This window comes from Nilaparvata lugens, chromosome 5 (genome assembly GCF_014356525.2).
Source record: "Nilaparvata lugens isolate BPH chromosome 5, ASM1435652v1, whole genome shotgun sequence".
In the NCBI taxonomy this organism is placed as follows: Eukaryota; Metazoa; Arthropoda; class Insecta; order Hemiptera; family Delphacidae; genus Nilaparvata; species Nilaparvata lugens.
In genome coordinates, this window is record NC_052508.1 from 22,586,613 (window position 1) to 22,600,075 (window position 13,463).

Below are 13,463 nucleotides of genomic sequence, written 5' to 3' on the forward strand. Positions count from 1 at the left end.
TATAATAATTAATATACTTTAAATAGAGTCCAGTATAATTTTTAACATTTAAGAATCATTAAAAGGTTATTCTAATTATAATAATACAAGTAATATAGTTGGTAACAAGTTTTGGTTGGTACTTCCGCAGCTGTTTTCTCTTGCCCCATTGTCAGCGTCACATAACCTCTTTTTCATTCTCATTTTTGCTCTTTCTGTTGAATGTGTTTGCCTTCTGGTCATCAGATATTCGGCTTGGCTATTTGTAAACGTTTCTAATTGTATTATAGGTTATTAGAACTACTAATCACATATTTATTGAGTTGGAACAATATTGTACAACTTATAGCTACAATGGACGGTTCAATGTCTGAAGAAGCCAAGCGGCAAACTGTAGCTACCATGCTCAAAGGAATTGAAAGGTATTTATGTTAAGCTTGCCACACTAATTTATTACATAGTTAATTAATTGGATAAACTGATACCAAACATTATTTTTTTAATTTAAGATACAAATATTATTTATTTTTCCTTTATCTATGTAACATTTACTTGTAAGGGGTGCAGTTTAGTATATGAACCGCTGAATCCAGCATTGAGCCTACATAGATCAAGACGAGTTCAACCATGTAAGTTATCACAGTGTTGTCGATTCCAAAGGATCAGCTGTGAACAACTTGGCGGAAATTTAAGCTGCGTTTAAACCGGAGTTGATAACACGAGTTATTAACAAAAAGTTATCAACTTGACTGAATTGACAAAAATTTCTCTTAACTAGAGTTAATAACTCGTGTTCAGGGGCGGTCTGGCCAGGTCGGCTGGCCGGGAATCCCCGAGGATAAGGGACCCCCAAAATGTAAGGCCTGCACAGGCCTTACTCCAAAACGGTTTAAAAATCAATTGGGCATCAATTTATATGAAATTTTCCGGGGGAGGCCCCCGTAACCCCCCTCTTGCCGGGGAGGTATTCCATAGCCCCCCCCACCACCACCCGGTGAGGGGCCCCGCAATCAGCCATAGCCGAGGGCCCCCAGCTGAGTCAGGTGAATAAGTTCTGAAGGAAAAATATCCATCAATGTTGTTTTCCGTCTCGAACTGCTTATTATTAAATCACTTTTTGCCAAACCAAAAATTGCCATCCTATCCATCTACTTGTCTATGAGTACAACCAGGAAGATGGCGGATCTGCCGAATGATCTCGTTGGTCACAGTAAGTGAATAAATTATTCATTTATTGGAAAAAATCTGACTGCTAGTCGTTCTTTTTATAGCAAAAAGTGATATTTGAATATTCAGTCACTTAATAGCATTAACTCAAAACTTCCCGAGATATTTGGGAAATAAAAACATTTGCTCAGTCCATACTGTTCAATTTTCATTTTAATCATTCTTGCTACTTTCTTCAGTGGGTACTGAATTAGTCCTTTCTAATGTATGGTAAGTTTAGGCTTGGTCAGGTCAGGTTTGCCATTATTAGCCTTACAATAATGTAGATTGTAAAGTAAATTCTCTTGTTTTCTTGCTTTCAGATACAATCCATCAAGACTGGATATGCTTGAGCAGTATGTAAGAAAACAAATTGTTGATAATTCGTACGATCTTGAAGCAAACCTCGCTGTGCTTCAGCTGTATAGGTTCAACAAGAATTTTGAAGTGGACATCACTTGCAAAATTCTGCTTAAAGCACTTACCAATTTTCCTCACACTGATTTCATTCTGTGCAAGTGTCTGCTTACTCAAACTCTGGTAAGTGTCAAATGAACCAAACTCGACAATCTTATTTCAAAATTTTCAAATACATATGTACTTCATTCAATAGTTGAAATAATTAAACGTTGAAGCGATCCGAAATCAATTTGAATGATCCAATGCTTACCTGTTTTACCTGTACATCTATCTTTGTCATACGTCATTTGAAAAAAATATAATTTCCTCAAGTTTCCAATGCCATATAGTGATGTAGTCTCCACCATTGCTCAACTTGTTAATTTTCAGGTGCCAGAACTCTGGCTGGCCCGACTACCGGGGGGTATAGAATACCCGCCAGGGGAAGGGGGCCCACCCTCAAAAAAATGTTCTAGATTTAGCCTTAAACCCAGTTTTAAGTATGTTTTCAATTATTTAAATTTTCAATCAAGATTAACGTAAAACAAATAGAGGTTTGATCAAATTAAATGGAGTTTTGATATTTTTAGCTGCAACTACATTACGTTCTGGTACGTTCCTGGTTCCGGTCGCGCTGGGAGGTACCGGAACGCCGTTCCGGCTGAAATTAAGCACTGATCTCCACCCCTCAGAGCACGATAGATGACTTACATATCACGTTTCAAAATTAAAACTGAAATTTTTTAAATGAATTTTGCATAATATTCTGATGGATAAAAGGACAATTATTCAAGAAAACCAATCACAATTTTTTAAATAAACGAATGTTTTGAAATTTTTTATTAATTTTTCACAATCATTTGTCAATTATTTATCTGCCCGATGTGAGATAATTCATTAGCGTTTGCATATAGTTCTATGTCCATTAAATTTATTTGAGTGACGTCATCTTACCGAGCAATCACCGTCATCTGCGGTTAATCTCGTTTAAATTTAACAAACTTATGTGTAACATGTCTTCAATCTTTGCATAAATGATTTCTTTTATATATTAGCTTGCATAATTTAGTTATGTACTTGGTAAAACTTTTAAAATTGTCATAGGTCATTTTGTCAATGGAGGTAATGTTAGATCTAACTAATAATGTAATGAGCAATTCTGTTTCTTCAATACAGGAGGAATAATTTATGTTTTAATGTTTCTTCTTCTGTTATTTTTTTTAACAGAATTATGATTTTTGCGTGCTTTTATCACCGTATTTATTTTTTGTTGCAGTGTCAAGACCCCAGAATTCAAGGCATTATTGAACTTGCAAACTATTTGGAGTGTTGTCGTTTTCAAGAGTTCTGGGAGAAAGTGAACTCTTTGAAGGACTCTACAATCAATTCCATAACCGGATTCCACGATTCGATCAGGAAGTTTGTTTGTCACGTGGTCAGCATTACGTATCAGACCATCAATGCTGGAGAACTTGCTGAAATGTTGGGAAACATTGATAGTAAGTACCATTGGCTACAGGCTACTTAACCATTGTAGAACTATAAATAAATTGATAATGAAAAAATAATTTTATTTTGTTCAAGAGCCTTAGCTCATACAAATGGGTTGCACAATTGGTTGTCAATTAAGTAGTAAAAATCAAAAAGTAATAAAAAACTTCAATCCTTGAAATGGATAAACAAATAACAACATAAACACAAGAATCTTCCTTAATAGCAGATTTAAAGTTTGGATATTTTAACAAATGCAATTATGATTTATAATAAAATAATACTGTAAATCAGTGGTTCTCAAACTTTTTACTTCAAGCCCCCCCTGCATAATTCAGCTATAAGCCGGACCCCCTACATGTATAAGCATAGACTACTATACATGTTGTACATATACGTATATGTACGTATATACCTACATATTTTACACTCAATATTTATTTTGTTGAGTTTTCACATTCTATACATAACCCAATGTTGCAATAGTTTCAATCATGATAAAAAAACAAATTCATTATAATCTATTCAGGTACTACAGCTACTATAGTACATAGTTGTTATTCTTGTTTCTCATAGAAATTAACAATACAAAGAGAGTCAGTGTGAAGGATGAGATTGTTTTTTCGCACAGAGTTTGTTGAAACGGGGTGTCAGCTCCGATAACGCTACTCTAAGCTCCTGGGTCATATCCAGTCTTCATCTATATTCACTTTTCATGGCAGCTAGAGCAGAAAACCCAGTTTCACACGGATAAATTTTAGCAAATGGATTCAATATCTTCAATGCCTTTTTACTCAAAATTGAGTGTTCCTTTTGCACACCAATCCAGAAGGATGTAAGAGAATATTCTTCAAACTTCATTTTAAGCGAAAAGTCACCTTGGAGATGAATGAGGTTTTCTTTTTCTATCATGTTGAGGGAGCACTTATTGATTGAGAATTTGAATTTGACAATACGGTTGGTATAAATATTTTATGAGTAAAAATTACTCACATGTAATTTTAAAAATAGGAACATTGCTTATCGTAATATTATTTTAGAAGTAAATTTAAAACATTTTCCAACCAAGCTTTGCGCCCCCCCTGAGCATTCATCGCGCCCCACACTTTGAGAACCACTGCTGTTAATAATTATCCTGTGAATCCTCTAATCTCCCTAAATATCTTTGCCTGTTGCATTTCTTGTTACCATTACTGCATGGCGTCTACCATAGTTATCATTGTAGAACTATATTTCACCCAAAAGTCATGAAATTATGTGCTCCATCCTCCACCACATTAGAAATACTAACGAATATTCAATAAAAATGTTCAACAATTTGCTTTTTAGTCTGAATCCATTATATTATAGGGTATTCGGCAAATAGATTTTGAAGTACTTAGTGATGGAATTTACTGATGTAGAAGAAATTTTTCAACTCCCTGATGAACTAAGAAGATAGGATTATGAATAACCAATTGTTTCTACAAAATTCAGGGTTGACCTTATTATAGAATACCAAAATTGAAGGCGACAAAGTAGGGTTGGAACCTTGTTTTGAAACAGTATACCTGTGGTTAATTCCATTGTAAATACCGAGCAGTTCTTAGTGGAGGTTGCTGTTATCAAATGTTTGTAAAACGCAGACGAATGAATTAACGATGTAACTTACGGCTCGTATTACATTAGATCACCAGCTTCAGTCACCATTGGGACTTCAAGCGTCCAAGCTAGTCGCGGGACATTAGTTATTATTGCGCTCATTACACTAGGATCAATCATGGTGGTATTTTTTCTAACACGGGTCACTAGCCTGGTGGCCCAATGTAATAATGTAATACGATCCTAGAACTAACCAAAATAGATAGATATGTTAACCCAGTATTTTAAGTAACTCTCACAAAAAATTACACTACCTATTTAAATTTCATAAAAGTTGACAATATTTTTTTCTATACCAATATTGGTTTCTGGGTCGAAGAGTTCATTGTCCAATCCTGGTGTGAAATGCAGATTGTTCTGATCTGGAACAAGATTGTAACATGAAAGATTTGGTACAGAGTACATCACACTAACAAGTTTTTTATTCTTCAATCTTGTTCGAAATCGTATATGAAGTTTCGAACTGTGTAACGCTCCTTACCACTAGACCAACCCCAACCCGGCCGGCTATTTATTTAGAATTAGGTCTCATATCAAACGTGAATCGAGATTATGATATTAAAATCAAAGATTTGAAAACTTTTGTACGAAGATTTGGAAAAAAAACTTTGAGTCAAATTTCTAATTGAGGCATCCATCACCTCAGAAGGATTATGCAAAAATATGCTATAGTGAGGTCCATGTTATAATGGCAGTGTACGATTGACAATACTGTTGCTGTCCTTTTTTATCATACAAAAAAACACATAGCACTATCTCTCTCTAGCTTTGCATTGTTGTCAGTTTGCCAGAATATTTTATTTTTACTTTTGACAGTGACTGTACAAAAGTAAACAATTCATTATCAGTCGCCATTTTTTCTTCATTCTATCGAAATACTTGAGTACACAAGTCATATAATTGATTTAAAATGTATTTTTGAAACAATTAAATAATTTTTAGACATTACCGTATGAGAAACACCCATTAACCCTCCGTCAGGCGCACCTATGGCCGAACCGAAATAGGGCGCACCCGGCCTGAGAGGCCACCTTCATATTCTAACCACCACTTCACACTAGATCAATTATAATCCAAAATACTAATAGGGTAATGATTGGTAGGATCTTTTCTAAGTAATTATACCAAACATATTACAAAAAATTGATTTTTGAACACTACTAGTATGGTTAAATTTAAAAATAAAAATTATCAATTGTAAAAGAAAAAAAAATTTTTTTAACAATTTAGGCTATTTGTTGAAATTATTGGAACTGATCTTCAATAATTAGTCATTGTGATGTTGAGGCTCCCAAATTAGCTGCAGTCAAACAGGTTTGACACAGTGGCCTAATTTGTCATCCTAATCTGTCATTTTTTCTAATTTGTCATTCTCCTGAATCCTGTTTCAGTCACACATACTCCACACTTTCTTCTTTTGGGAGGTATTGTTGGTCATTTAGTATTTCAAGTTCATTGGGCAAAAACCTTTTCAAGCGAGTTTGCAATTGAATTGGCATTCCACTTGTATTGGGACTTCGCCGGGCTAATTGTCCCATCACAAGCTGATGAAACAAAGCTTTTAGATATATTCTCATTTTCTGAGGTTCAAGTTGATTTCCAATCAAGATCACTTGTGCATTGATGCACAACATTCAACATTCAGGTAGGCATAAAAAATAAACATTGGCCAGCATCTTGTGTTTATGACATAATCAGGCGCATGTGGCCTGTGAAGCCATGTTGAAATAACACGAACTATGCAAAAGTTGGCAACTGACTGAGGCTGGCATGTTGTGAGGTTGATAGATTTAGACGAAAAAATGGAGTGGTGGGGCGCTCGGCCGCCTGTATGAAGTGAAGAGGGAAATTATATTGTTGGTTGGCCTCTGAGGCAGGCTGCGCCCGACAGAGGGTTAAAATACCTGAAATGACATTTTAAAAGTTGATAACTAACCATCCTAGACTTCATCCAAAAAAATCTGATCTTAGTTATAAAAGCAAATTTTCAAATTAAATTATGGAAACAAATTTCCTTGATTAATTTGACATTAAATTGATTATGTAATCAAGGAAATGATAATTATTATTCGATAAAATTTAATGGGATGAATTGAGTAACAGCTGTGTACACTCAGTGGCAAAATGGAGAGACTTGTCAACGTTTTCTCCTATTTTCTTCACTGCCATTATAACGTGGAACCTCACTATAGGTTGTTTTTATCCAGTAAGAATTTCTCGAATTGTATTACGATGACTGTTTTGGACTGGAAATAATGACTAGTTTAATTTATAGGGTGGGTGAAATGTCCGAGAACATTAATATCTCATACACAAAGGTAATTTGACGGTGGGTGTAATTGGGGATCCTACTAAAATTGAAATACTACTTTATTATGACTTTAAAAATCTGGTCCGCCATTTTGAATATAACATTTTTTTTAATAGGAAGTTTGTCATGCGATACATGATTTTGATACGGAATTTCAAGAAAAAATGAACGGCGAAAACCGCACATCGGTGTATCAAACATTTTCGAAGATATTCACATTATTAATCAATACCATGCACATCAGAAATGAAACTGGTTATATCTTCGAAACGGTTCGAGATATCGATGTGCGATTTTCGCCATTCATTTTTTCTTGAAATTCAGTATCGAAATCATGTATCGTATGACCACCTTCCTATTAAAAAAAATAAAGATTCATTAAAAATGGCGGATCCAAGATGGCGGGCCAGATTTTTAAAATGATAGATAGATAGATCGATAAAGATAGATAGATAAAAAAATTTATTATACAAAACAAAGGATACAATTTACAATTCAATAAGTCAAAAATTCAATAGGCATGGCTTTATGCCGTCAGCCAGAGTTGGTTGTTTACAATATTAACTTAAAAATTAATTCATACATTATAGCAACGAATTATAATTAATAATTATAGCAACGAATTATAATTAATAATTATAGCAACGAGATACATACTTGAAAAAGCATAGATTACATACATCATATAAGTGAACATAAACTCAATTTTATAAATCCTTGATTACAAAAATTACGGTTAATCAGAATGCACAAAATAATGACAAATCCCACATATTAAATGTACTTATTCAGAAATTATACTCTTAACACTAAAAACTCCCGATACTCATGTGCCTCATTTACATACCCAAACAGGATTCTCCAATCTTTACCATTCAGGTATTGGAGAACTGCCACCTCATTCAATACCCAATACCAAACCATTTGGCACGTAATTCACCTAGGATTTTACATCTACCTATGAAGTGATGGGTGTCTTCCACTTCCCTACTATTGCACAGTGAGCAAATATAACTTTCATAATCTCTACCCACCCTAAAATTTAGAGGTAATAGAGACCCTCTCACCTTGAAAATCTGACTGATAAAACTCCTACTATGTATGTCGCTAATATAATCTGGTCTTACTGGATGACACATTCTAAGATTATAATAAATGGAATGAAACTGCGAATTTGCGGCACAATCCCACCAAGTTTCTATTATTTGTTGCGTATTCGATTAATAATAATCTCACATTTTCCTAGCCATTCATTAGGGTGAGTTACAGGGTCTATCCAATCCACATTATATTGTCTGCTCAACATTCTCCATTCCTTAGCCCAACCGCATTTACTTCGGGATGTCAATATTGTTATTTTTCTTATAAATTTAGATTCTTATAGGCTTATCGTTTTCGCTATGTATCTACAATTCAATTTTAATGTATCCAACCATATATTATTCTCTTCACTCTCCAAATACAAAATATAATTTGGTGTATTGACCGGCAAACAGAACAGTCTCTTAATAAAGAATCTATGCAATCGCTCCAATTCCTCTCTTTGCTGATACCCCCATACTTGGGCAGCATATGTTACCGTCGCCTTGTTTACCGAACTAAACACGGCACTTCATTGTTTGTAATCAGTTTCTTCCATACACTATTTATACCGTATTTTGCTATCGATACTTTATCTTTAAAAAGGCTCGTCAAAGATATCGTAGAAGTGAAAGTGACTTCAAGGTACTTGTACTCGTTTACTACTTCTATCGGTTCTTCTCCATACCTCCAATTCTCACTCCAGCTTAATCTACCCCCCCTTTCTAAAGACGATTATCTTCGATTTATCTGTATTCAATATCAAGTTCCACCGGCAACAATAATCTCTCAATTTATTTATCATTCTCTGCATTTTGTGAATACTATCAGTGAATATCACCAAGTCGTCAGCATAAAGGAGTGCATTTATTTCAGTATCTCCCATCCGTAGCCCACCTCCTATGTATTCACAAATATCGTGAGTAAAGATAGAAAACAGAATCGGGGATACTAAATATCCCTGTTTTAAGCCACTCTCAAACTCAATACTTTCTGTAAGACCATTACCATTCTTGCACCATACAGCGGATGTTACTTTCTCATATAATGCTCTCAACACCCGGACAAACTTATTTGAAATACCTATTTCCAATAATCTGTAGAACAACGCTTCTCGATCAATAGAGTCAACGCGGCCTTGAAGTCCACAAAGAAACAGTAAACCTTTTATTTCTTACCAACATATGATATCTTATCAAGTTGTACAAAACATAAATATTATCGACTGGCGAATACCCTTTTCTAAAACCGGCTTGATTCTCTCTAATAATTTTTCTCTGCGTTACCCACTGCTCTAGTCTATTCAGTAAACACCCTACAACCACCTTATAAATTGAGTTGGTGAAAGATATCGCCCTATAGTTTTTCGGATCTCGCGTATCTCCTTTTTTGTGCAATGGGAAGACTATTGATTTTTTGAATGATTCGGGAGCCTTGCCTACATAAAAAATCCTATTGAAAAGAATTATCATCAATTGTATGTATGTTACAGGCGCCCTTCTATCTTCCCCCGGAGCCTTTCCATTTCGTAACTTTTTTAGTGATAACCTGATTTCGTTGATATCTAAGGCTTTGTCCAATAACTCATCCGTAATATGGGGCTCTGCATACGATGTTGGTCCACATACTCGAATAGGCGTGTATAGCTCTTTAAAATGACATACCCATTCCTCTGGTTTTATATCTATTTTTCTCACCTCGTTTTTTCCTTTAAATTCACGCAACAGTTCCCAAAAATGTTTAGAATCTTTAACTGATTTTAATTTTGTTTTTACTCCCTCCCAATAAACATCTTTTTTCCTCTTACATATTTCTTTGTAGTCTTTCACAGCCGCTAAATAGTCATTCTTAAGTAAGATAGAGTTATTTTTCCTAAATAATTTCAATAAAGCAAACATTGTGTTCCTAGCCATTTCACATTCTCGATCGTACCAAGTACTTTTCTTGAACTTATTATTTACTAATTTCGGCTCCTTCTTGAAATTGGTGGTGTCGTATATCAGTTCCTTCAGTAAAGTACATGCCTCATCGATATCTTCTGGTAAATGAGAAACATTCCGACACCTCTCTGCTAATTTATCAACAAAACTATTTCCATTCGCGCTATTCCAGGTAAGTTTTGGGGCAAGTGGTACTGAACAGCTTTTTTCAACTTCTGCTATACTTTCACACTTGATAGATATACTTATGGGAAAATTATCTGAGAAGTTCGCGCCCTTCACTTCAAAATATTCAATTAAATGCAAACTATCTAAGCTGACACAACACAAATCGATAACCGACGCTCCTCTGTTATGACACAACAAATGTGAATTCCCCCGACTCATCCCCCGTGACCCTACCATTTAAAATAACGAAATTAAATTCCTCACAGAGATTTATTAATTTTCTTCCTTTTTTATTGATTACGGTATCTTTAGACAGGCGTTCGTACTCAATGCCTGTGTTATCGAACGCGACTTGTGTCGGTAAGCTCTGCCCTTCTCCAACTCGCCCATTTAAATCTCCCACAATAATCATATTTTCGGTATCATCGAAAGAGAACAGAAAATCATACAACATACAGTAATCCAATTCCCTCTCACTCTCCAGACCTCCACTCAGATAGACTGGAACTATGTACAAATTTTTTTCCAACATAAATAGAACGTTTCTTCCATTCCTATTCTCTATTCTTATTTTTCCCTCCCACCTGTCCCTAATAGCTAATAATATTCCTTTCTTAGCTCTACCAAATTTAGACTCTCTTAACGCAAATTCCCATGAGAAAACATAACCCTGCAAAAACCTATCGAAAATAAATTGTTCTCCTTCTTCTATAAAAGTTTCCAATAAAACAAAACACTCATACTCTCTTAAAAAATTAAATAATTCTGAAAAGTTCTTACCCTTTAACCCCGCTACATTATATACAATTACATTAAACTGGTGCTGTACGACCTGGCTGACGGCTACATCTCAATGTTCCTCGTCTCTCTCCGTAGAATCATTATTGGGCTGCACCGCACTGGTTTGTACTGCACTCGTCTGTATCGCATTCGTCTCTCGGCCTACTGCATAAGCTGATCTGCGTAGTAATTCGTTGACCGTTTCTCCATCACATTCCAATATTTGTTGAAGCTTTTCCTCGCCGCTCTGTATCCCGAATTTTAGTCCTTCATCCTCATCCCACCGAAACGTTGCATTACCAACAACCAGTCGGTCGTGCTGCACCATCACTCGTTGCTGAGGTACTACTCTTAGTATTTCTTTTTTTATCGCGAAAAGCCGTGATCTCACCCGTCTAGTTTCCAATGAAAAGTCTTTGTGCACAAAGAAATTGGTCCCCTTCAACTTTTTAGCGTTCTTCATCAAATGATTGATGTCAGCGTCATCTGGAAAATGAGCTATAAGAGGCCCCCCATTCCTCATGTTTCCTAACGAGTGCGCTCTATTCACCCACAGGTCTGGTCTTGCATTAAGATACTCTACACAAAAATTCTTAATATCTCATACACAAAGGTAATTTGACGGTGAGTGTAATTGGGGATCCTACTCAAATTGAAAATACTACTTAATTATGACTTTAAAAATCTGGTCCGCCATTTTGAATATAACATTTTTTTTTAATAGGAAGGTTGTCATGCGATACATGATTTCGATACGGAATTTCAAGAAAAAATAAACGGCGAAAACCGCACATCGGTGTATCAAACATTTTTGAAGATATTCACATTATTAATCAATACCATGCAAATCAGAAATGAAACTGGTTATATCTTCGAAACGGTTCGAGATATCGATGTGCGATTTTCGCCATTCATTTTTTCTTGAAATTCAGTATCGAAATCATGTATCGTAAAAAAAATAAAGATACATTAAAAATGGCGGATCCAAGATGGCGGGCCAGATTTTTAAAGTGATAGTAAAGTAGTATTTTCAATTTGAGTAGGATCCCCAATCACACTCACCGTCAAATTACCTTTGTTTATGAGATATTAAGCCGTTCTCGGACATTTCACCCACTCTGTATAAAACCATTATGTTATAGGCCTACGCATTATATTGAACTCAAGTTTCTACGATATCGATTGATTTATTTTCAATATCGGGGTACCGAGCTTCCCTCGTTATTTATTTATTGATAAACAAGACACAATTCTTTAAAATGATTGCAGAAGGACTAATATGCAAAGCCCAAAACTGTTTCTTCCCCGAATTTTGATTTATACACTATAATTAGTCCAAAAAGTAGGTTATATTCCTTACACTTGAATTCAGGGCCAATTTCCAGTCCAAACATTTGAAAACAGAAAAGTTCCAATTTAGATTGTTTACAAACAAAATTGAATAAAAAATAACACTTACTAATCACTTAAAACTGTAAAATAATGATTAACTTTGAAAATTCCGATATACTTTAATTTAGAATGATATACCATGTTATGTTCAGTTATTTTACCTTTCAAGCCCTTAAGGTTTCTTTATCTTTCAGGTCGTGTTTATATTTTACAGCTGGCTATACGTTAGTTTATGAATTTTGGGGATGAGATATTTTGATTTTCCACAGGCGCACTCGCCCACTCACTTCCATTATCCGCAGACGACGAAAGTCTCAGCTGTGTTTCCAAGGATGAATTATCCTTTTAATTTCCTTCAGTGAGTTTTCACAGGGATGAGACCTAGTGCAATCGAATTTTTATATCATAAGCCTACTATGTTCCAAATTTCGTGAAAATCGTTAGAGCCGTTTTCAAGATCCGTTGGACATAAATAACTATATAACCAAATAACCAATAAATATGTACAGAAATTGCTCGCTTAATGTAATAGGATACTTTAAATATTGTTTTATCCTTGAGTTAATTTGCAAATATTTTCATTGCAGATCTGACTTTGAGGCAGTGGGTGAAGAAGTATGGATGGGAAGAGACATCGAATGGCCTCATATTCATTGCCAATCAAGACGATAATATCAAAACCAAAAACATTTCTGAGAAAATAGAATTTGATAGCGTGGTTGATATAATGGCATCTTCTATGAAGAAACCAGCATAAAAGGCCATTCACTCCAAATTCAAAAACTTATACTAAAAATTAAAAATTTTACATTTTTATTCCAACTCTTTTCTATTTTTATTAACAGAACTCCTTTCTTTAAATTTTATTCTTAACCAGTATAAAACAACTTAACATTTCTTGCACATTATTGCTCCATACTCCATCAGATATGGTTTTTCATAGAAAACATTACTGTAATTTCTCTGCTTAGTTCTGATCTACAGGTCTGAATTCAGTGAATGCTAAATGCTACATGCTGTGAACCCGTAGTACATCAGGTTTGACAAGCGATGCTAGTTTACTGACGATTGAAATT

At 34.9% G+C, this 13,463-nt stretch overlaps 1 protein-coding gene across 1 annotated transcript; it reads left to right on the plus strand.

The window, feature by feature from the left end:
* The first annotated feature begins 122 nt into the window (after positions 1-122).
* LOC111057808 (eukaryotic translation initiation factor 3 subunit K) lies at positions 123-13,209 on the plus strand. The gene is made up of 4 exons (XM_039427955.1): positions 123-401; positions 1,509-1,725; positions 2,861-3,083; positions 12,975-13,209. The coding sequence occupies exons 1-4, from the start codon at positions 334-336 to the stop codon at positions 13,142-13,144; spliced, it is 678 nt and encodes a 225-aa protein (XP_039283889.1). The 5' UTR covers positions 123-333; the 3' UTR covers positions 13,145-13,209.
* Positions 13,210-13,463: the final 254 nt, after the last annotated feature.